At 47.0% G+C, this 23,577-nt stretch overlaps 1 protein-coding gene across 3 annotated transcripts; it reads left to right on the top strand.

Moving 5' to 3' along the window:
• Positions 1–234: 234 nt before the first annotated feature.
• On the top strand, positions 235–23,155 carry L(2)k01209 (uridine-cytidine kinase-like lethal (2) k01209). 3 transcript variants are annotated; one of them, XM_077691197.1, is made up of 9 exons: positions 235–554; positions 3,691–4,012; positions 4,435–4,677; positions 7,550–7,739; positions 10,138–10,199; positions 13,699–13,932; positions 14,903–15,097; positions 15,952–16,183; positions 18,207–23,155. In XM_077691197.1, exons 1-9 carry the CDS (start codon positions 409–411, stop codon positions 18,254–18,256), a joined length of 1,674 nt encoding a protein of 557 aa, XP_077547323.1. In that variant the 5' UTR covers positions 235–408; the 3' UTR covers positions 18,257–23,155. The 3 variants fall into 3 exon arrangements, with proteins under 3 accessions (XP_077547323.1, XP_077547325.1, XP_077547324.1); XM_077691199.1 differs by lacking the exon at positions 235–554 and adding an exon at positions 981–1,183; XM_077691198.1 differs by lacking the exon at positions 235–554 and adding an exon at positions 1,354–1,654.
• The last annotated feature ends 422 nt before the right edge of the window (positions 23,156–23,577 follow it).

Raw genomic sequence — 23,577 nt, 5'->3', positions numbered from 1 at the left:
CTCGGTACTGAATTCTTATGGCGGTTGCGTAGCAGACGACAGGCGAAGCGCGCAACTGGCTCAACCAAGGACGAGGCCGTTGTTTGCTACGCTCCACATCTGACTCCAACCACATATTTTATGTTTCCTGACATTTGTTTCGGTCGGCCCCTACGCACGTCGCGTTCCTCCAACGACGCCGCGCGTGGCGTCAACGCTGTGAGGCGCTGTTGTCGGCCGGCTTTGTTTATGTTTTCACGAGCTCACTGGCGCCCTGCCATCGGAGCGCAGTTCATGCAATGACCGCCGAGCCGGTACTGAGCACGTGGGATTTCCAGTTTCTGCTGTCGCGCATTTTCGGAGGCCTGATGAACGTTGATAGCGTGGAACTAGCGTCCTCCTAACGATACGGCCGCTCGCAGCGAGGCAATGGCCCCAATCGAACGCGATACGAAAGCCGAAGAAGAACAACGGCTACAAGACGGCGACAACAAGGCCGTGAATGACTCACCAAAGAAAGTCGCTCAAGCAGAGTCTCTCAAGTCATCCGAGAAGTCTTCGGACATCAAAGAGAAGTGAGTTGTTTAATGGCAGTAGCACGCGCCTTTGCGTTTAGTTGACCAACATGTGGTTGGTAATCCGTCTTCGTGAAGTAACGACTGCGTGCATGTTGGTACCAGACTCCGAATTTTATGGCAACCCAGTAATTGTTTTGAGTAAATTAACTATGATTGAGATCCCTTCCTTGTTATATTCGACGGTCAGCGCCTGTAGCGTTATGCCGGAGTTTGGGTCGCGAATATCGATTCGTGTAGCTGTTGCAGGCGCGTCAGTAGTGGCGGGTCAATCCGCTGGATGCTCTCGAGATCTTTGCGTGTCGTCGCTTCCTTCGGCAACCAATTTAGAGGCAATCGCACTGCATTTCGCCCTGTTGCACGTGGCTTGCTCGAGTTGATGCCGGCGGCGCGGCAGGCGCTTATTTTTAGCTGCGTCGGCGTTCGCGAAATGTAAAGATTACAACAGCAGCCAGTCACGTAGTACGGAGTCGGTGCTAGCGGCTCCGGCTGCTCGCAAAAGTAGCCCGCAAAAGACCACGGATTCCGACGGGATCGGCGTAGGCTTCGCAATCTAACCCATGACTGAGACCCTACGACCCCACCATGACTAGCGAGTTCGACCCCCCGAGTTCGGCGAGCTCGGATAGGTGAGTTGAATCGAAACTCCGCTCTTCGTATGATGAGCGGCTTTCGGCGTGCCGCGCCGTAGCGTAGATGCGCACGCCGCTCTGATCGCGCCGGTAGCGAGATCAAGCAGTGATCAGCGCGGCTTGCCTCGTATTTTTCCGCATGGAACGGAAACGCAGCCGGCCTTGCTGTATTCACGTAACCGCCGGACCGGTAGTGCGTGTCGGATAGCATTGCGCACTGCTCCCAGCCGCTGTCATTAGCTTGGGCGAGAGGCGCTTCAGCTTACTGCCTTGTTATGACGAGTAAACCGATAAAAGCAGGGCAGGCTAGCTGCGGCGGTCGCATCTGGCGCTTCTAGCGGGCTCTGTCACGCTCGATTAACGAGCGACCTTCTATATGGACAGCGACGCGCACTGTGGTTTCGATAGCCCGTTGAGATTAAATTGTTTCTGCCCGCACAGGACAGGACAGTTGGTTGATGTGGAAAGGTGAGCGGCTCTCCTGATTTGGTTGTTTTTTGCTGCCGCTCTGATAGCGGGACGCGTCTTGAGAGAAACCTTACCTCCGCTCTTATCGTAATTGCAGCTTCTTGCAGTAAGTACGGAAATCTTTTGATCTTGCGTTTCTACCTGGTGAGTTTTAGTCTTTTCTTTGCTGCGGCAGTGCACAGGAAATGTTTGTTCCTTTTCATTGACATCTTTATTTTTCAGGGCGCGTGTCCTGTTGTATTTGACGTGCGTCTTGTTTATACAGGTTTTAGGCTGCCAAAGTGTGTGTTGCCACGTGGGGGTTGTGGCGTGTTGGTTTGTTTTCGGGAGGATAGGGGAGAAATGTGTGGGTTAAACTACAAGTTCCAACTAGGAGGAAATTGTGTCAAGCAGCACGTGCACTGGTGGCTAGAAAGAAAGCCTTGTGCAGTACAGTACCGCTTAAGCAACAATTGCGAGGTTAGAAATGCCAGCTGAATAATTCATCTAAACTTGTAAAGCCAATGTGGGAATGTGGCATTACCATATTGGAAATAGAGGTGTTGATACATAAGCTTTACCTTTAGTGGATGTCCAGCTAGCTAGAAGCTTTGCCTTATGCTGTAATGTTCAAATTTCAGGGGTGTAACATACCAAAGCTAAACGTGGGCTAGAGGTGTGCACGGGCTCGGGCTTACCCAAAAGCCAGGGCCCAGCCCGCGGGCCGGGCTCGGGCCACCTGACTTACTTTTCACCCGGGCCGGACTCGGGCCGAAATGTAAATGCTTCGGACGGGCGGGGCCGTCCTGACGGCCCGGGCTGGCCTGGCACAGTGAAGCAATACTTAGGTTTTCTGTGATATCACAGAAACTACATGTTGCTGACGCGGTAAAAGCACGGGTCAGGTTTCTTTTTACATTCCACGGGACTTATCGTTAGGCCCTGAGGCACATGTGGGCGTATGGCAAGCCGGTAAGAGATCTGCAACTGCATGTCTTGGGATGAACTGAGTAACACATGCGGCTCAGCGACACACCGCCCAGGGAAGTACAACGAATGACAATTCAGCGTGATGAGTTTCCACCTCTAAGTTCGAGCGAAGATGAAACACTTTGAACTGCAAACACTGCTAGAGAAACCTGCATCTCCATCTGTTTTCTGTAGCAGTGCCCTATTCAGAGTTGCGTTTCCTTCTCTGAGCCAACAAAAGTGAAGCTGTCAAAGACTGAGGTGACAATTCAACTCTTTGTTTCGGTGGGAAAACATCGTGGCGAGCATAGCTGGTGGTAGGAGGTGGCCTGTGCCCTCGGGTGTCGTGGCTGGCAGAGGAAGACAAAAGGAAAAGCGCAACAGGGGAGTAGGGTGGTTTAAATGCGCCAACAGCTGCCTAAACTGTAACACTTAATATGATTGAAACTTTATAGATAAGCGATATGAGTCGGTATAGAACGTAGTAAAGCGGCAACGATAAAATGTGCATAAATGCACGCGTGTACTTTGCGTCTCGATAAAAAGAAGGGACCAAGGGGGGTGGGCTCGGGCCCAAATTTTCGGCCCGTGCACAGCTCTAACGTGGGCTATGAGGCGTGCTGTAGCGGAGGGCTCCATATTCATTTTGACTACCTGGGGATCCTTAACGTGCGCCCAAATCTCAGCACACGGGCATTTTTGCTTTTAATCATCATTGCACTGTAACGTATTGCCTTTACCTTAATCCACCTGAACGTACAAAGTAATGGTGGATGGATGCAGCTCCAGCAACATTGACGTAAATGAATGACGGCACAAACTAATCCAAACCGTATTGTTATTGTTTGCCTGTGGTGTTTTCAGAGCTGATGTTGCTGACTGCTTGTCTCACCTTCAGAACGCAAGTATTACTGCACTAACACACTTTTGCTCACTTCTGTGCGCACTTTTTTCGTGCAGGGTGTACGAGGTGCGCAGCTCCGTAAGTGACCTTAGGTAACTTAGGCTGCAGTGTTGCTGTGCCGCAGGGGTGCGCACTATGCCCTTTGCTGTTCGGGTAACACACTTTGTTTTCTTTTTGATCTCAGCGGCAGCGTCGATGATGGGCCGGGCTCCAGCTATATGTCGGAAGAAGGCCCGACGACGCCCACGACATCTCCCCGCCGCCATCGGCGGGAGAGAACGTGGTCGTCATCGGCAAAGGACGAGACGTTGCTGCTGACGCGCCAGCGGACCATATACACGGCGGGGCGCCCCCCCTGGTACAACGCCCAGGGTCAGCTGGTGGAGCCGTTTGTGATTGGCATCTGCGGCGGCAGCGCCTCCGGCAAGACCACGGTTGCCAGGAAGATTATCGAGGCCCTGAACGTGCCCTGGGTCACGCTGCTGAGCATGGACTCATTTTACAAGGTAGGTGGGGCACGACAAGGGGACGAAGAAAACTAGTGGAAATCCCTGCTAGGGTTGGTCGTAGTGTGCAACACGTATGACTGACCAATGGTGGAAATACACGTGCCATTGATGAAACAAGTTTGTGTGATATGATTGGTTTGAGTTTGTTTCTTTGAGCCTGACCATGTGTCAAGGTGGATAAGCGAATAGCAAAGAGTGGGAAAGTACAATGCAGTAAAAAAAAAGTGCTGAATGGTGGGTTCCAGTCAGTGGTAGCTGCAGTGTGGACCACAAAAGCAGTGCTGCTCACTAAGCAGCCAGAGCATGTGTAATTCTCTCTCTCTCTCTTTTTGTTTTAAACTTTGACCAGGTGGACGTGACCAGATCTGCGTGGTTTAAACCACCCAAAACCGGTGCTCACCCTTTCGTCTCGGTTCCAGGTTCTGAACGAGGAGCAGCACAAGCTTGCGGACGAGAACCAGTTCAACTTTGACCACCCGGACGCGTTTGACTTTGAGCTGCTCATCGAGACGCTCAAGAAGCTCAAGGAGGGCAAGCGTGTCGAGGTGCCCATCTACAACTTTGTGACGCACTCGCGCGAGAAGCGCTTCAAGTTCATGTACGGCGCCAACGTCATCATCTTCGAGGGCATCCTCTGCTTCACCAACAAGGAACTGCTCAACGTGAGTGCTGCCGGTTTCGGAGTTTGGCGGAACTTTTAAGATTCGGTGGCGTATGAAAAAAAGAAAGAAAAGCCCAAGAAAAAAAGATGCATGTGGTGCCCCCTGGCGAGGAGGAACAGCGCAAAAGCAGCACGCGTTAGACAACAGCGGAGGGCACGGCTAGCCTCCCGGTAGGGCTCAACTCTAGTCGCGCCCAGCTTCCAGCAGCGTCGAGAGCTAGCCTTGCAGCCGGGCTCAACTCTACTCAGGGAACGCGCAGCACAAAATAAGGTTGATTCGCAAAACATAGGTTGGCCGAAGAAGTAACTCCCGAGAAAGAAGCGCAGCCCAAACGCTGTGTCGCTGTTCGAGAACATCTTGTAAAATCCGGCTAAACTTGGCCTCACCCCTCAGCACTTAGCCTTAGCCTACCAAGAACGTCGCAGAACCTAACAAACCTTGCAAAATTTAGCAAAACCAGAAGAGGCTAGCTCAATTCCCAGCTCCGCTGCTTCTTCAGCCATGCGCCACTAGTGCAAGCTGTGCCTTTTTTTTTTTTTTCTTTTTCTCTGTAGTTAAAACATTGCAGTGTAGTCTAGCACTGAACGTAGGAGTTGTTAAAGCAATTCAGTGGTGTCCCATTACCTCTCTTGCAGTGACACAACACATTCAACATGTAGCTAGCTTCCTACTTTTGTGCTCAAGCCTGGAAAAGTCTTTTCTTGATGTTTAGAGTGAGCAAGAGTCAATAAGCTGCTCCTAACGGAAACCCACTATAGGAAAGGCATTCCCAAATTGAAGAGCGCCTTTTTTTCTTTTTTTCAAACTTGGGTTTTCTCTGTGTGATGCAAACCACTTGCACTAAAATTGTTTTCGAAAAAAATATCTTTTCAGAGTGGTTTTACTGTTGTCGTGTATGAATAACAAGCAAGCTTCGCACATCATGAAAGTTGTAGCCTCGAATGAGTTTCGGCACTTTAACAACGGGCCAATTCTGTGATTTTTTTTTCCATCCTTTATTTTATAAAGGGGTAGTTTATTTTATAAGGTGATGAACATCCAGGGGTGATCCAGCTGCGCCATTTGTGCCATTTTGCTACAATTGTACTCTCCTGCGCCCTGCTGCGCCCAGTGGTGTTTTACTTGCGCCAAATGCTCCGAACCGCTTGAACCCGGTCTTTCGGTCGAGAGTTGTCCCCTCACACCAGCTGAAGCGAGAGACGATCATTCTGCCGCTAACCAGCACGATGGTTCCTAGGTTGGCAACTTGGAGGAAGCGGTGCGCTCGATTATTCGGTTGCCCCAGCCGAGCTCTGCTCATGGTGCAGCCACAGTGCAGCAATAGTGCAGCCACGGTGCCGCTTCGGAGCAGAGATGGTGATTCGGCAAGTCGGCATGCATACACTCCGGTGGCGTGGACCGCAACGGAGTGGTTTCCCCCACTGCTGCAAACAAGCATAATGGCATTACTTCATGTGTATCGCTTGTACAAAACTAGCAATTGCCGTTCGGCCACTCGTGACAAGATGCACAAACGAGAGTCTATACTTTTATGCGCTCGCGGCGAATCGTTTTATTACTGTGCGGCCTTATATTTAGGGCTGCTGCAGTGGAGTAGCGCTAGCCAAAACTGCATCAGCGTAAGTATAAAGAACTTGCCGTTTGGGATTTTCGCAGCGGGTTTCTCTTTGTTTTTGTTTTTTGTTCCTTTTTTTTTTTCATTCCGCGTGACGGCATTGAAAATAAAGCCCCTTCATATTACTCTTATCCACCGCCTGAGTGGCCGGGAATGTGGTGCGGATGTCGGCAATGAAAAGCAGCTCAGGTGGAATTTGGAAGAAAAGGGGATCTCATGCCGTGCGTTGCTGAAAAGGGCTGAAAACATTATTTCATCAGGGCAGGCTTTATTAGCAGAAGGCAACTCTGCCTTTAGCTACACCCTCTCCGAGCTGAATGAACTTAATAAGAAGGCAAAGATGTGTGTGAAGTGCAATATTTTCTGTCTAAATATTGTCGAGCCGGACCCTCCGAGCTGGATGAACTGAACGAAACGGCAAGAAGCAACAAATCAGCGCAATATGTTTGAGATAGTGAAATAATTTTATTGTAAATAAAATGGGCCCCCTTTTGGTATCAGTAAGTTTTCGTAATGATTACTTGGTGTTTTTTTTTTAAGTTAAAGAAACGCTTGTCATCTGCTTCACTTGCAGCGGTGTCTAAAGGCTGTGGGGGCACACATTTTTGGTGCTTTAGTTACCAGCTTCAGAGTACAACTGTGGGGAAGTAATTAGCGTTGCCTGAATGGTTGCCAGCCTTCTTTATCTCCAGATAAATGAAGCTGCAACATAAGTTTTGTGCTGCTCCCAAGCTGCTCCAAAATCAAGCTCTGATACAATAGTGCTCCAAAATAACATTTTTTCAGCTCCAAAAATTGCTCCAATAATTCGAATGGCTGGATCACCCCTGAACATCGAATTGTGTAGTTCAGTCTGACCTAAAGAAAGCCAGAGTTTTAATGTTGCACCGGTGGATGCCATTTGTTTTGGATGTTTGTCGCATGCTGACCTCTGCTCCAAAGCTTGCAACCACTGCAAAGGTGACGGCCTCTAAGGAGAAAGAATTGTGAGAAAATTTTTTTACGGCCTTCTTTACAAGACACCAAAGTGTGTCTCGCCAGGCCTGAGGAGCATCGCTCGAGCTCTAAATCTGTTTGTCACAACTATGGTAAATGAGGTGACAGTAGGGTGCCTTGTAACAGTATTAGGTTGTTCGAGGATCCCAATGATAAGCATTGGCGACATGCACTTAGTTGTAGCTCTATTGCATCTAACAGTCCTTTGACATCACCACGCAGTCCTGCAACTTGTCACACGCTTTTATATTTCCCCTTCAGATGATGGACATGAAGATCTTCATCGACACCGACAGCGACATCAGGCTAGCCCGCCGGCTTCAGCGCGACATCACAGACCGGGGTCGCGACCTTGAGGGCTGTCTGGCTCAGTATGAGCGCTTTGTGAAGCCTTCCTTTGACCACTACATCGCCCCCAGCATGGTGCACGCCGACATCATCGTGCCCAGAGGTGGGTCAAGTCGGAATTTCCTTGCGCTGACCACGTTGGTAAAAGCTACTGTGCCTAATCTATTTTTTTTATGTTAATTAGCACGTGTAATGTTGCGTGAACAACTTTCCAATTTGGTGGCCCTGCAGTAGCTATTCCTAGAGCTAGGAGAAGGCAACCACTACATATATATTTTTTTATTCATGGACTGAAAGTGGGGTGTGAGTTCCATGCAGCTTATACGTGCGAAATTACAGTATATGAGGTCCAAAAGTCATGCACTGTGCAGTGCTGCCTCTTACCCTTCACCCATTCATCCATCTAAGGGTTACATTGTATTTGAGCCCATCCAAATTGTGACGGGAAAAAAAAAAATGGCCCTTATGTTTGAGTGCTGTAACTTAAATCAAGAATAAACACCATATTTTGAGTAATACCCGTGCTACACAAACACAAAATGGCATTAACTGCTTAATGCCTTAATTAAAGGAGTACTGACACAAATTTTCGCATTACTTTTTTTTTTTTTTTGCTGCTATGCGTGACTACCAGCCCACTAATCATAGAATGACACATTAGATGGTCGAGCGCAGTGTAAACATTCACATTTATGGCGTCATTTATTTGTGTCAGTTTCGTTTTCGATGAAACGAACGCCGAGCGGCCGCCATGACAGGAGGTATCACCTGACGTCACCATTCTTACCATACTGCTGCCACTCTGGACGCGCGCGCCCAAACCGGCCGAGGTCTTCGCCGTCCCCACAGTCCCGGGCAGCATGGCGTCAGTCCCAAAACCATGACGTGTGCGCACGTCCGAGCAGCGCGCGCCAACCACATCCAGCGCGTCGGCTACGTCACGGGAGCCCCGACGTCGTCAGTTTGGGGCAAGGAGCAGATGATGTCATGCCGACCCGCTCTGGGCTTTCTCGTGCGGGCGAAGATTAAAATGGATTTTAAATATGTTACGCCGAACGGTTGCTGTTGAAACTGGCTGGGAGAGATATCTCCTGATAAAAAGGAAGCATTTTGCATAGTTATCTCAGCTTTGAAATTTCGTGTCGGTACTCCTTTTAAAAAAGTTTTAATGCCATAAATTTGCTGCTACACACAAAAATTGAATGGCTTTCGCTCTGCCATTTTTCGTTTTTAACCCTTTCGGACGCTATGTACACAACTGTGTACATTTCAACCCTGCGTTTTTTTTTTTTTTTTTTTTTTTTTTTGCAAAGAAATACCAAAGTTGAATGTTTTCGCTGATTTAGCATAATTTTGTATCCTTCGTCTAACAATGAAAATTTCAGGGCCATCTGGCGGCTGGTAAGATTACGCTGATCGCAAACAATCAAAATGGCGATGACTGCGACGGCTTCAGCGGCTGAGCTTTTTCAACTCTTTCTCCTCGTTTCCTCAAGACTTGCGACCCCAAAAAAATATCGAAACAATGCATATCACACAAATATGTACGTATGTGAAAATATTCAGTGCTACTGGACACTCCTGATCTCTGTGACGCTATGTACTCAATTCTTTACATGACTGTTAAAAAAAAAAAATCTAGGATTGTGCTGGGGTCATGCCAATTCATCTTATTTGGTGAGATACAAAAAAAAAATTTTGGTACGGGGAAATAGCAAGCAGCATCTGGAAGGGTTAAGGAGTTCCGCATAACTCATTCGCCTTCACGAACGCCTAAAATCTGCTTGCTCTCCAATGCAGTGAGCACCAAATGAAACCAATGAAACTCCTCTCAGTACCAGAGTGTTGACGCGGTAACGTAGCTGGACTTCGAAATAAGACGATTTTTTGTGCACTCTTGGTGGCGGAGTTCTCTCAAGAAGCTGAAGTTCACTAGAACAGCTGCTAAAGGCAAAACATGTGGTTACTCGTCGTTTTGATTTTCAGATTTGGCTACCGCCGGCAGGCGACGGCAGCTGCCGAAGCCACTTTTAGAAACGGCTCACACCGTTTTCTAGAAAACACTATTTCTCACAACGTTTTCTATCACAAAAAACATTTCTAACCCTTGTAAGACATTTTTTTCTCTACGTTTTAAAGCTTCTAAAAATATGAGGGAATTTCTCTTTTTGGTCATTATCACTATCATGCCTAACACATTTAATGCCTTTGTGTTTCTCAAGGCCCACCCAAATTATGTCATTCACTGTCTTAAGGCCTTAAACACTTAATGCCATTTTTCGTGTACGTGTGGCACGTGCATAAACTCGAGGTGCAAACTACAAATGTGGGCACACATTCTTAGGTTGGTGCTTCGCAAGAAGTTTGCTTTACATTCAGATTTTTTCGTGGCTATTGTTCAGCACCGTTCAACTATGTGCACGGCTCTGGACGGAAGTAGCCGACAGCTTCCGCGCTCCGGTCGGCAGCCGGCAGGTAATGGCGCCGCTTTTGCCTTGCAGGTGGCGAGAATCGCATTGCCATCAACCTGATTGTCCAGCACGTTCACACGCAGCTAGTCTCGGTGAGGAGGCTGCTGCTGTTAATTTCGATTAGCATGCGATGTGCGGCATGCTGGTCTTGTTTGTTTGGATTCTGCTTTCGTTCTCTAGGGTGCATGTTCTGTATTACGGTACCTTTACTGGTGTTCAATTCTGGCTAAGCTGATATTTGCATGGCTGTGGTGTACCTGTTTTGTTGAGCTCTTGTAAAGGTTTCCAATTTAACCTTGCTTCAATTTTTGTTCCCCATGACGTTTGGTGTCCATTCATGTTGTGATGTTAAGGCGATTATATTGATCCATTCTCGTACTTGTAGGTTTGTTAGGCTATTTGTTAATTAAGCCATGCTCGGTTCTGCTGTTTGTATTGACCAAAGTCAATGCAGCAGCCATATTTGGGTATTGACCGAAGTCAATAGAATCCAACAGTATTGATTGTATTGACCAAAGTCAATATAGGCAATCTGACCAAAGTCAGGTTGTATTGGCCAAAGCCATTACAATCTGGGAGAACCAAGAGTCTGCATTGAACTTGGTTTGGTACTTGAATATAAAACTAAGGGCTTAATTTCCCACAATTTGTAAAAAATCTCGGGCCATCTCCACTAGCGTGAAACATGGAGAGGGGCGAAGCATGTCGTGTATAAGTGTGATCTTGGTGCCTTGGCGTTTTTGCCAGCGGAGGTGAAACCGTTGGGAAGTAGAGGCATACAGCTTTGCTTTAAAAGTGTCTTGTCTTTGAAGCACGAAGCTTTTTAGCGCGTGGTGTAAACGAGTTTCCTGGTGTTTTTTAGTACACGTTACGTTAGTACCGTGACTACATGCAACGACGATTACGACGATGATGACAGGAGACGCCAACAGCCCCACCCCCTAAAGCAGTTCACCCCATAAAATTATGTACCCAGCACACTACATTCATTGAGCGCTGCATATCTCTGGTGTTAGTTTATACGTACTGTGTAATTGATAACCTATATAAAAAGCCAAGACGCTTGAAATTAGCTTGTAGGCCTCCTCGATAGCACACTTGAGTTCATTCTTTTTTCACGTTCGTGCCAACTGGTGCATATGACCGTGAATCATTGTTATGGAAGTAAAAAAAAAAAGAATGTCAGGAGATTAGAATGTAGGACTTAATGGTTCCTGTACTTAAAGTAGATGGCTGGGGGCCCAAAATGAAAAAAAAATTGTAATTGCGCCCCCCCAAGGACATTTCAAGAAACACATTCTAAATCACCAAGATCGAAAGACCAGACGTCGTGATGTAATGTCAATTTCACAAAAGCTTGATTCCTCATGTCAGCTTGGTAGCTTAGAGGGAATTCTATACTTCTGGTAATATATACCGTATTAAATGTAGTAAGCCTAGGCTTTATTGAATTGGTGTGCTTGGATACGTGATGTAGTTGCAACAGCACTTATTTGATGAACTGAAAAACATAAGGAACTTCATACATTGTATTCAGGGACGTCACAAATTGGCTGTACAAATTAATGGGAATTACTTTAACGCTTTCACGGTGATAACTTGAACAATGCATGCTTTGCAAACGTGCAAGCCACGCATTTGGTTACTCTCAGTTGGCAGATTTTGTAATTACTAAGGCTACGAATCACAATCTTGCCCTCTTGTGAATGCTTTGGTCTACCTCTAAGGAAGATATAGCAGAGTATTTAAAGGGGTTCCCTCTCTTCCATAGGCAACAAAACAAACTTTGGAAAAACATTTGAAAGCTACTTCCTGTGGGTTGAAACAATCACTGGAATTAGTTGATTGTGCCTGTTTAGAGGGGCTTGCTTTTACTTCTCTCACTATTTTATTTACTGGTTCAGTTGTTTTACCTGCCTGCATTAAAGTAGTGACGTTTTGTAATGTGGAAAAAAATTTTTTTCGTGGTTCTGAAATTTTCTCTTAAAAACACTTTTTCATGCTAGTTTTTGCGAGGTCAGGTTTACCGGCGTATTTTTCGTTGTTACTCCATTACTTAAAATTCTGGGCATCTGTTGGAAATTCCCTTTCTCCCTTTTGGCCTGAACTGCCGACAAATTCCCCGAAAAAGCGAAAATTCTCTGCATAGAACATCGCTGCTCTAGACATGACGGAATCTCGCATGGACGAATGGCTTGCCGATTGATTGATTTGTTCATTGCTTGATTTGCCCTTACTCGTCACGGTGGTTCATTGGCTAAGACGTTGTGCTGCTGATCCCAAGGACGTAGATTCGATCCCAGCCGCGGTGGCCGCTTTTCTGATGGAGGCGAGAAGTCAAAGTGCCTGTGTGACAGATTTTGGCGGTGCACATTAAGGGGGGACACTGGTCTTGAGGACATTCTTGTTATATTTTAACCTATGTACCTGAGATTTACACATTAAGGGTATTTTAACATCCTTGGCACAAATATGCAGCCAGTTTTAGTCGGTGTGGTGTAGGTTCAGAGTTGTGCAACATGTTATGCGATTCCATCTCGGGCAATTTTTTCATTATCTGCCTATGAAATACTCTTATTCTTTTTATCCCTTCGTGCTCTAGAAAGACCAGGGAGTGCAGCTATACCACTGAAGCAATTTTAGCCTTGTCTCTGCAATTGCTGTATACTTATTAAATGTCAGGTCATCAATTATCAATGTTTGTGTAAAACGAACTGCATAAAAAATTGTGGTAGCAAAAAGAAATTCTATATTTTTGCGGCTTTATTGCACAGTTCAGTTCATAAGCTTTCGAATGCACCAAAAATTGTACAAATCTGACCAGTACACCCCGAGATCTTCAACCCAACAGTTGGTCCCGTGGGGCAAAAATTGGTTTTGAGAAAACAAGGTGCGTAGTTTGGAAACATGAAAATGGCCATTTAGGCAACTTCAAAGGGCGATAGCTTTGTACATACTTATGGTACAGCTATAATATTTTGCTGGCAGATTCTTTGGGACCTGCAGGCTGCAAATAAAATTAATACGCAAAAATTTATTATTCGTTTTTGGCCCTCAAGAGCAGCGTCCCCTCTTAAGGATCCCCAGTTGACCCAAATTAATCTGGAGTCCTGTACCATGGCCCGCCTCATCACCCACGTGTAGCTTTGGCTTATTAAAGGGGATTTACCTGATCACATTCTTATGGTACTTGCTAATTCATGACCGACACGCTTGAAAAGCATCGTGTACTGATACGAAAAGTTTTACAAATTCATAGAGATGTTCCTAACGTTCTAGCTTGCTTCTTTTAGAAAAACATAACTTCTTTACAGAGATAAAAAATAAACATGAACCACATTTTGGTTTATCCAGTTTTCACTAGACAGCGCTAGCTGTCCAGCAAACAAGAGATTTATTTCAGTGCAGAAGTAACGTACCTTTAAAATAAGTAAGCTAGACTGTTAGGAACATTAATGTTTATCTGCTAATCTTTTCGTATTGGTGCACAATGGTTTTTAAGTCTGTGGGTCAGGTAAGACAGCCGAGACCCCCTTAAACCCCACAATCAACCAACGGATTGACTGGCCCTCGATGTCCTGGCGATCGCAGCGGGGCCTGAAGCTGCGGACGAAGCTGGCGGAGTCCCACTCGGGCCAGCCGCTGCCCAGCACCCTGCAGCTTGTTCCGCAGACCCCGCAGCTCCGGGGCATCCACACGTTCATCCGCAACCGGGCCACCAAGCGGGACGAGTTCATCTTCTACTCGGAGCGGCTCATGCGCCTCCTCATGGAGTACACGGTCGCGCAGCTGCCCTTCGAGGACGTCAACGTGGAGACGCCCCAGGTGCGCTCTTGCACTGCACTGGGCTGCACTGTACTTGGGGGTGGAGGGGTGTAATTGGGTAACTTCGAAGACGTCTTTGTAGAGACGCCCCAGGTGTGCTCTTGCACTGCACTTGGCTTCACTTGAGGGTTGAGTGGTGTAATCGGGTAACTTTGAAGACGTCATTGTAGAGATGCCCCAGGTATGCCCTGGCACTGCACTGGTCTGCACTCAGGGGAGGAATGGTGTTACCGAATAACTCTGAAGACGCCGTTGCAGAGACGCCCCAGGTGTGCTCTTGCACTGGGCTGCACTTGGTGGTGGAGTGGTGTAGTCGAGGGATGCGATCGACTTCAATTTCTGCATTGTCCTTTCATTGGTTGGCCGACATGAAGCTCTTGGTTTACAACAATTAGACTGACGCCAACCAAGAAAGTTTATCGAAAGAAGGACGTTTTGGATCCTATGCGGAATTCTTGTTCACAGTCGGTTTGAGAAACGTCCTTGTTTTTATAAACTTTCCTGGTTGGAGTCTGTTTTTGACTGTTGTCATGTGTTTTCCTAACCAGGCGGTGTTCCGCCATACGTTTGGAGTTTTTGGTTCTGCAGCTTCACTTCAAGTTTCTGTACTCGGAGTAAACGCTCATGGCTTTAGTTATCAGATCAGGGGGAATGTAGCAGCATTTGTGGTGATCCACTCTAAAAGCCCACGTATCATTTCAACACGTCATTGTGCCATAGAATTAGAAGTCCACAGGGCATTGTCATCATAGCTGCGCAAAAGCGCCTTGAGCTTGAATCGTGATGCATGCATAGAAAAGGTGTGTTGTGACAAGTTGTGTGCGAGTTGTGTGACCTGCTCCAGCATTGGGTCAAGGTTTCGTTTCCTGTTTCTGCCATCTGGCAGTGCGTAGTGGGTTCTGATGGACAAGTGTTGTGCATTCCGTGAGCCCCATCGGCAACAGCGTCTAATCCGCAATGCTCTCTCCAGGGCATCAACTACAAGGGCAAGAGGATTGCGGCGGGGAAGATCTGCGGCGTGTCGATCCTGCGGGCGGGTGAGACCATGGAGCAGGCGCTGTGCGACGTCCTCAAGGACGTCCGACTCGGCAAGATCCTCATCCAGACCAACCAGATCACGGGGGAGCCCGAACTCTACTACCTCCGGCTACCCAAGGACATCAAGGTAGGGGAGATCTTGCCTCCACATCGTTAGGGGCACGAGGGATCGGAAAGAAGGGACTCCAGTGTCGCTACAGTGTCAGTCAAACAACCACGAAGCTTGAAATGTAACTTACCTTGAAGCCAGATGGCTTTGTTTTAAGTGCAGAGCTTTTTAGGGGCTTGCCTTGTCGTCGTAGAGGCGTCCCACAGAGGCTTTGAAAACCAAGCGGTTTGTATAGTCATAAGCGTTAAAGCTCGTGAAGCGCTGGTGCTTGCAATATATCTCCCCGTTGTTTAGCGCAAAGAAAACTGCAGGTACATTGATGCAAAATATGTGTGAATAACCGGCAGCCCCCGCGTTCATTTAGTTAGGAACGCTAGTTGGGTTAGTTTTTATGATAATAAGTGAAAAAAAGTGGCACGTGCATGAGGAAAAGCAAGCACAAGAAGAACAGAACTCCCACGGGGGCAGTTTCAGGCAGGGGGTGCGTGAGCACTGCAAAGGCGGGAAATTTGAATTGCATTGGACTTACGTACGTTCCATTCATTGAGAGAAGTGAGACAGGGCGGCGAAGAGCGTGATGGGTGGTAGCAGTGAGCGGATAACGGCGCTACAGCCCGTTATAGCGAATCACTGCTCAGCACTTCCGACAGCTTTCACGTTGAGTGGAACGGCTTTAAATTTTTTCTTAATCGCCGCGACAAGTATTACACAACAAGCGCTTGTCCAGTCTGTCTCCTGTTTCTTGTGCTCTTGTCTATTTTTGTATGCTCAGAAGTTATGTACAATTACGAGAAAAAACAAACCAGCCCAATCTAGTGCCATGAAAGGAGCAAACGGTGGCCGTGTTGTTGCGGCGGTGCTCTTCATCCCAGGACTACACAATCCTGCTGCTGGATGCAACGGTGGCGACCGGTGCAGCGTCCATAATGGCGGTGCGTGTGCTCCTCGACCACGACGTGCCCGAGGAGAACATCATGCTCGTCTCGCTGCTGATGGCCGAGTCTGGTGTGCACTCGGTCGCCTACGCCTTCCCCAAGGTGCGCATCATCACCACGGCCGTTGACCCCACCGTCACCGACAAGTTCTACATCGAGCCGGGCATCGGTGAGCGCTCCCGCTTCTTCCGACCCTGTTCTGACGTTTGATGTGTGGTGTTGGGGAAACATGTCCAACACCACCTGCCGTGGTGGCGCAGTGGCTAATACTCCTGTCACACGGCAAATCCAATGTCATTCAAAGTGAATGACATTAGCTGTTAATGACATTCGGTTTGGCCGTGCGGGTCTACACGACGAAACAAATGTCATTTGATAGGGATAGCGGTGACGATTAGTGAGCTCACAAAACCGCAAAATTATGTTTGAAGTTCATCTACAACGTTTTTATACACAATGTATTTTTAAAACATAACAAGGGATTATTTCTTAAAAATAAAAATAAGGCAATCACCAAATTAGGCGACACCAGTAGACATCACAAGCCGAGACAAGTCCGCAAAAAATTCTTATTTGCGCACTTGGGGATAAGATTTTCTTTTAAACAACATGAAGGTGAAAATACAAGTTTACTAACAGTTTTTAAAAACAGTGTTCTTTTGGTTTGTTACTGAACTTCCTTCTCTAGACGTGCCGCTGCTGTCGAGGCTACCGTATTTACACGATTGTAGGTCGACCCTTTTTTTTCAAATTTGACAATCCAATGTTGGGGGGTCGACTTAGAATCGAAGTCGAACCGTCTACCGCTAGTAGCGGCAAGAGAAACGAGAAATTGGGGGTGCTACGGGGTGGGGACAGCTTTGCACCCTCGTTTCCGTGGTTATGGTCTAAAGTGTGAACCGCATGGGGCGTTTTCTGCTCGCGGAAATGCGCCGCGCTGACGCTGCCGCGAATTCCACCCACATGCTGTGCGCTACGCGATCGGCGGCGGCAACATGGCGGCATCACCAGCCGCGAACAGGTGCGCGTAGCTCCAGCGACCGCTTTCAACCGCTCTTTAAGATATCACTGAAGGCACAAATGAAGACGTTTGTGCAGGAAAGGAGCTGATAATGTGGTCCAAAACGACACTATAAAGCATTATCCGCGCCGCTAGGGACAGCGCCAATCAAATATCCGCCACTGTGGTAAGCCTAAACATCGGCGGCGCCAGCCGGATGGGGCAAGTCGTCAGGCTGCTCCCACTGCCGCGCTCGTTACGCGTCATACCGAGGGAGAATGGTAGAACTTCAAAGCAGCAGAAGCTGCCGCGCTCGCAGAATCGTCGACACCGGCGTGAAAAAGTTGCCCGCGCAACGCCGACGCGATGGTGGGAGGTTAGTAAATCGCGCGCGGCCACTTCCGTCAGCCGCCATGTTGTTTGTTTTGGTATCGCGCGGCTGTGGCCGCTGCCGGTTGCTTCGATGGTTGTCATCTCACAGCGGGTGTGCTCTTCCCGCTCAACCCACAGCGTTTTTTTTTTTTTTTTTGAGAGAGATGCAATTTTGTGGGGGTCGACCTACATTCGAGTCGACTTACAATCGTGTAAATACGGTACTCATCTGGCTGCTGAATGAGCTCCTGAACCTCAGTTGGCCGCTAAATTTCATTCGCCTCAAATATCTTTCGGTATGCTCGTGTACGCCGAATTAATGACATTTAGAGCGAATGACATTTGCTGTAAATGTCATTAGATCCGTCATGTGACAGGGGTATAAGAAATGCTGCTGAGCCCAAGAACACGGGATTGATTCCCGGCCACGGTGGTTGCTTTTCAAGGGAACAGGGTGTACTGTCGGGCTGGTGCCATGAAAGGCTTAGTCAATGTTACTGCATGGAAGCTTCACCGCACAATGCGGATTGCCGTGAAGCTGCACTAAAGCAGAAACCCCGTGTATTATCTGCACCCCTACTTTGTCCCTGAAATTATCACATTTCTGGTGCGGGTTATACGCGTGAAAATACGGTACTCTGAAGATCGTGTACTCATTTAGCGAGAGAAATACTACCAGTTTGTATGCAGAGTAGGTTTTGTAATCAATATATTAAAAGCAACATGGCTTCACCTTTCCATTACAAGAAAATGAAAATGAACGTCTCTGATTTACTGTTTTCGTTTTTTTTTTTTTTTTTTTCTTTTTACATCTCCCTAGGCAACTTTGGAGACCGGTACTTTGGCACCGATCCCCTAGAGTATTTGTGACGGGGACAGTCCGGCGGCAGGGGTACAAGCGTCACCCGTGCCGCCCGAGACGACAAGCCAAGTGCCACGCATGGCATCTCAGCTGCGCCGACAGCAAGCAGCGATGCAATGCTGACCCGAGTCCAGTGAATGCCAAACGTCGAATCTCGTTCGCTCTGTGGCAGACCCAGCGACAAGAAGCGTCAGCCTGGCCCTCTTGTTTCAGCCGTTACTCTTGTAGTTGCCTGTCGGGAATTGCCTTGAATAGTTTTGGCTGCCGGTCAAGGTTAAGCGTATCTCAGGACGTTGCGAAATGTGCCATCGTTTTCGGACGTCTTTTTGATCGCTATTGCATTGCTGTCATGAGAGAGGGGGTAGAGAGAGTGTGCCGATTGGCCCATGTAGGCGATGGTTGCCAAGCAGTCGCCATGACAGCGCTTGAAAAACAGCGCTGTTTTTGTATTGTGATGTCATGTTTTGTGACTTGATAGATGCATGCTAGCTTTATTTTCTTCTTTTTCTTCTTCTTTTTTTGTACATAGGCTGCTGTTCTTCGACGTTGCACTTTTTTCTTCCTTGTTTTTAAACAAGGAGGGTAGGGTTTTTTGTTGTCGGACTCTGTGTGGTTAAATGCCTATATTGGAAGCGGGACGTTTTGTGTCGCTAAGCTGACTGACTTTTTGTCTTCAGGGAGTCTTCAAGAAGGCTTATTATTCATCTCACATTTGACGTTTTGTTGGGTAACCATATACTGTTTACAGTTCTCTCTGCCACATTTGTGCATATCATTCTTTGTTTTGTATTTTTCAGAACGCATGTGCAGCATTTCAATGATTTCTTTCCTCAAAGTAGGGATGCACAACAGCTGTCTTTTTGCTGTGAAAGTCAAAGAGGCACAGCAAAGGGAATCCCAGATGGAATTTCATGCGTTTCAATGCAAATACTTTCTGCTTAACGTGTGTGAAAATTAGTATGCGTTGCAATTATTTTTTCGCGAGTGTTGAAATGAAATGAGAAAGTTTTCTTGTGCAGGGCACTTTGTACACTTCTCGTCTTTTCACGTGCTTGTAATCTGTAAAAGACAAAGTTGTGTCTGAAAAGGTGCATGTAACAGTGATATCAGACGAGCAACGGAACTGTTTTTAACAGCGGAGCGGTTCAAGATTAAATTCAATCTGTGCCAGGCATCATTCAAAAACTGGGAACAGCAAATTGGAGAGGGGGCAAATACTAGACCAAGAAGTGTGAGGAAAGTGGCGAGGAGGAAAGGAGTCGACGAGCAGAGGGGGGGAGTGCACATTGCGGCGCATATGTTTGGGTGGGGAGGCGGGCACTCGGGATTGGCTGCGCCCAGTGATGACACAAGCTCTGATGGGCAAGTGTTTTTAGGGACGACGCCAGGCCCACATCATGGCGCGCAAAAACGTCGATCTGCAGGCACAAATAAAGTTTGCTCCAATCCAATCCAATCCTAGTTGAGAGGGACGGCATGCACTTTGCGGCATCAGTGTCCAATCTACTGATAAAATTGGCAGACCTAAGAAAAGCCAAGCTAGAGCTAAGATCACTAGCTCCGCTGTTTTCTCAGTCTTCGCTTCTCAATTGCGAATGTGGCCGATTTTTGTTTTTTTCTTATCTCCTGTCACTGTGACCATGTTTCCACCTAAATAACGTGACTGCAGACATGATGCGAAGGGCACCAATTTCGGTTTTTACAAGAAAAAAATAGCATGTATTATGATTATATTGCACGGAATGATGCAGCAGGAAAAAGGTCGATGCGTGTGAAACCTTATCTTGCAGTCACCCGAAAAGGATGGGATAACCATTTCTGAAAGATTCATTGGTGGATCTTTTCTCATCCCTTGGCCTCGCGAACTTGAGGCTCGGCCCAATGTGCCAATGTGCATGCCTTGCACCGGCTTCAGAAATCCGCAACACGGCGTTTCTCGCACACCCTTCACACATCGTGTAAGCTGTGCTTTGCTGTGCAGCGGTCTCGGAGGTGGCGTTTGCTCATTTTAGCAGCGAAATTGGCTGCCCATTGCTCTTTTTGTTGTCCACCAGCATTGGCTTTCCCATTCCTTCCTTATTTGCTGCCTTGCACTGGATGCGCACTTCATTTTACAATGCGTACAAGCAGAGGCAGGAGTCACGAACTCATTGACGCGGGGTGCGATGAGTTCCACCTGCAGAGGCAAATGGCGTGCTGCGCTTCAATTTGGCGTTTCCCTAGCAACGTCTGCAGTGGTTTTGCACTGCAGCCACACGCTCTCCCGTTCACTCTGTTGACGGACGGACTGATGATAATTTTAAAGTGAAGCTTTCAGCCTCTCACTGACATTCTCTGTAGTCCACCCAAACGCACTGCAGGAAAGCCAACTTTTTCTGACGATGAGGGTGATCATGAAGTGTAGGAAAACGAAAACTCATCCTGGTGAACCTTGACGACAGCTCTGTTAGGGCCCTTCCGCTAAAGGTTGATGTGCGGCAGAGGGAGGAGGTGACGCGGGTGTGTGACAGTGCGACGTAAATAGGGCCAACATCACGTTCTGAGGCGAACGTAGACAGCCACTACCCACAGCTCGACGTGAAAATGAAGTTCTGCATGACATAAGGCTGTTAGCCGCAGGACATTAGGCCTAACATCGCATTTGGTGTTTACACCTTGAACCAGCACCCACTCGAGAAGTACTCACCGTACGTCAAGCAGCAGGTACAGACCCCAAACGTTAGGCTTATGGCGCGCATGGCTGAGAGTTGCTGCAGTAATTCTAGAAAGGTGGTGCATACCTCCAGAGTAGCACATACTCGCGGTGTGAGATTGGCCAACCAAGGAATCCGTCACAAGAAAGCTTCGTGTTCAACCATCGTCGTTGTTAGATGGAGGGGTGCATGAGTTTCTTTGCTGAAATGCTTCATTTATTGTTCAGGCAGGGAAAGAGAGCTTGTGGTATATTGAGTCACAAGCCCAAATATAGTGCAAGGTGAATTTCAAACGCTCAAACTTGGAGAAGGATGTTGTATCCATGTGAACATGGTATGCGGTTCTCCATGTAAGTTGCAGCCGAAAGTGAGATCTTGGTCAACAGCAGGTCATTCTTGGAGGTCCTAGTAGCTGTATTAAGACAAGAATTGCCATTGAACCTTGACTGGACAATGTTTCGCGTTCTACTGCTGCTGCCAGTATGTTTCAGAAGCACGCGACGCGAATGTGACACTCCTAATGACCAATCTGCTTCTCGTGCCTTTGTCTTGTTTTTGTTTCACTTTTTTGGTTATTTTTTTGCTGTGCTGGGCTTTCTGCAACGCGTTTGCACAGGACAGGATTTTCCCAAAATTGAGCCCTGAACAGTTTGTCGTTGTAAATCTAGAACAGAACACGACGTGCTGAAGTCAAAGTTTGTAACCATTCCCACAGCTTTGAGTACCGTAAAGTTGCGAAAGAACGCCCACCCAAATTTCAGAGATATCAAGTGAAAAATACGGGATGGGCGATCTTTTGAGCCAGGTGCGAAAAACTACAAAAAGTGGCCGCACTGCCAACCAAAACTGCGAAGATATCGAGAAAAAATACTGGATGGGCGAACTTTTGGCTCAAGTGCGGAAGGGACAAATAAGTGACTGCATCAATGCGTGAATAGATGATTCATGTTGATTTTGTTCACTCATTTGCGCTAAAGCCATCGATTTTAGGGGGTGGGCAACCTTTGGGGTTGAATATTTCACTCCTAAAGGGGGGTAAGCGATGTTTCGGGGGTGGGCGTTCGCTTGAAACTTTACGGTAAATTTGTTCGGGATACTTGAGTTCTCCATAAACAGAAAACTCAGTGCAGGCCGAATCGAATAGCAAGTGTTATCTGAGATTTATTTGATGTTCCAAGCATTCGCACACCTCTAGCCCAAACCGATTTCCAAACTGATTCCCAGTGTCATCTTGCTAGCACAGCATGTTGCAGGTGTTAGTCTAGAAATTGTACTGGCAAATAGTCATTGTGCATTGTAAAAATGGCAATTGAACACTAGTGAAACAGACGTTGGTGAAAATGCGCCTACCGCCGAGTATTCTCTGTCAGATAAAGACTACACTGCCACTGTTTGGTTCAAGGGAACTACAGATATAACTAAACTGACGCCATGAAACAGACTGGGTGCTTTGTTGAAATATGCACTTATTTTTTTTCGCTTGTAATGGATTTTCTATCGTGGTTTTCTATTTAGGATGAGGTTATGGAAAAGCATATTCAGCACAGACATTACCGAGTTTACTGGGAATCAACATTTTTCAACTGTACGTCTTGGTCGGCGATTCCAAGATCTTTTTCACTGGTCAACTTTTTTTGTTAGTGTATACAATCTCACTGTTTTGCGCGGTGACCTCGTGTAGTCGTGGAAATAGTCCTTTTGTTTCTAGTAATGCCTGTGATGAGTGCAGACGTTTGTCAGGGTTTAGTCACAATATATTTGCATTTATATGCTCGTGACACTGTATTCTTTACTATGTGTATACATGTTGCACCTCATAGCGGTCTCCTTTTTTTTTTTTCACCAACTATTTTTTCTTTTTTGTTGAATGTATTCCAAAATATGCTGGTCTGGTATTTGTGGGATTAGGCAATTTTTAGAGTTTGCACTTTGTAATCACAAGTTCAGCAATTGTGATATTATGAACCTTTAGGCTTTCAGTGGTCTTTGTTTGTTTGCAGTCAGCCAGTTGCGATCACGCCAGTATTTGTATATAATCAAGTTGCTGTACCCTTTGCTATTTGGCAATCTTTTTTCGGCCTTAAAAAATTTTTCCCAAAAGGCCGGCGAAAATGTCTGAGACCGATGAATTAATTCCGAGTTTAAAGTGATGAAAAGTATCTTGTATACACCATGGGCGTGACATCGCTTCAATAAACTGCCTTATTTGTTTAATCTCTCTTTTGATGTGCAAATTTTCGCCGAGTAGTCATTCGGCGTTCCAGAGCATTCAGCGTTTTTTGTGGGCAAACATGACACTTCACTGTGTGCTTTTCTCTTCTGTTGGCCGTAACAGCGGTTTCAAGACGCCACCCAGTCTCTTGCAAGCATGGTAAGAACAGTAATACAACACGCACTGCTTTTGTTACGCTTAAAGGAAGGCAATCAAATATGAAGGCTGGATTCTTGATTAAGGGCACATGTAAAAATGCCGGAACTTTTCTGTGGCCTGATAACACTTTTCTCGTATTTCTGTTCAACCCATTCACTCTGCCACTCTTATTCCCATATTCCGCCTCCCCATAGTCTTCCCCTTTCTTTTTTTTCCACACAAATGTTTGCATTCACTCAGCCCATGAAAGACTTCACTCCAAGGC

Source organism: Haemaphysalis longicornis, unplaced genomic scaffold (genome assembly GCF_048455015.1).
Source record: "Haemaphysalis longicornis isolate Haplotype H1 unplaced genomic scaffold, Haemaphysalis longicornis Haplotype H1 scaffold_10, whole genome shotgun sequence".
NCBI lineage: Eukaryota > Metazoa > Arthropoda > Arachnida > Ixodida > Ixodidae > Haemaphysalis > Haemaphysalis longicornis.
The sequence above is the reverse complement of the archived record's forward strand: the minus strand, read 5'-3'. Positions and strand labels throughout refer to the sequence as shown.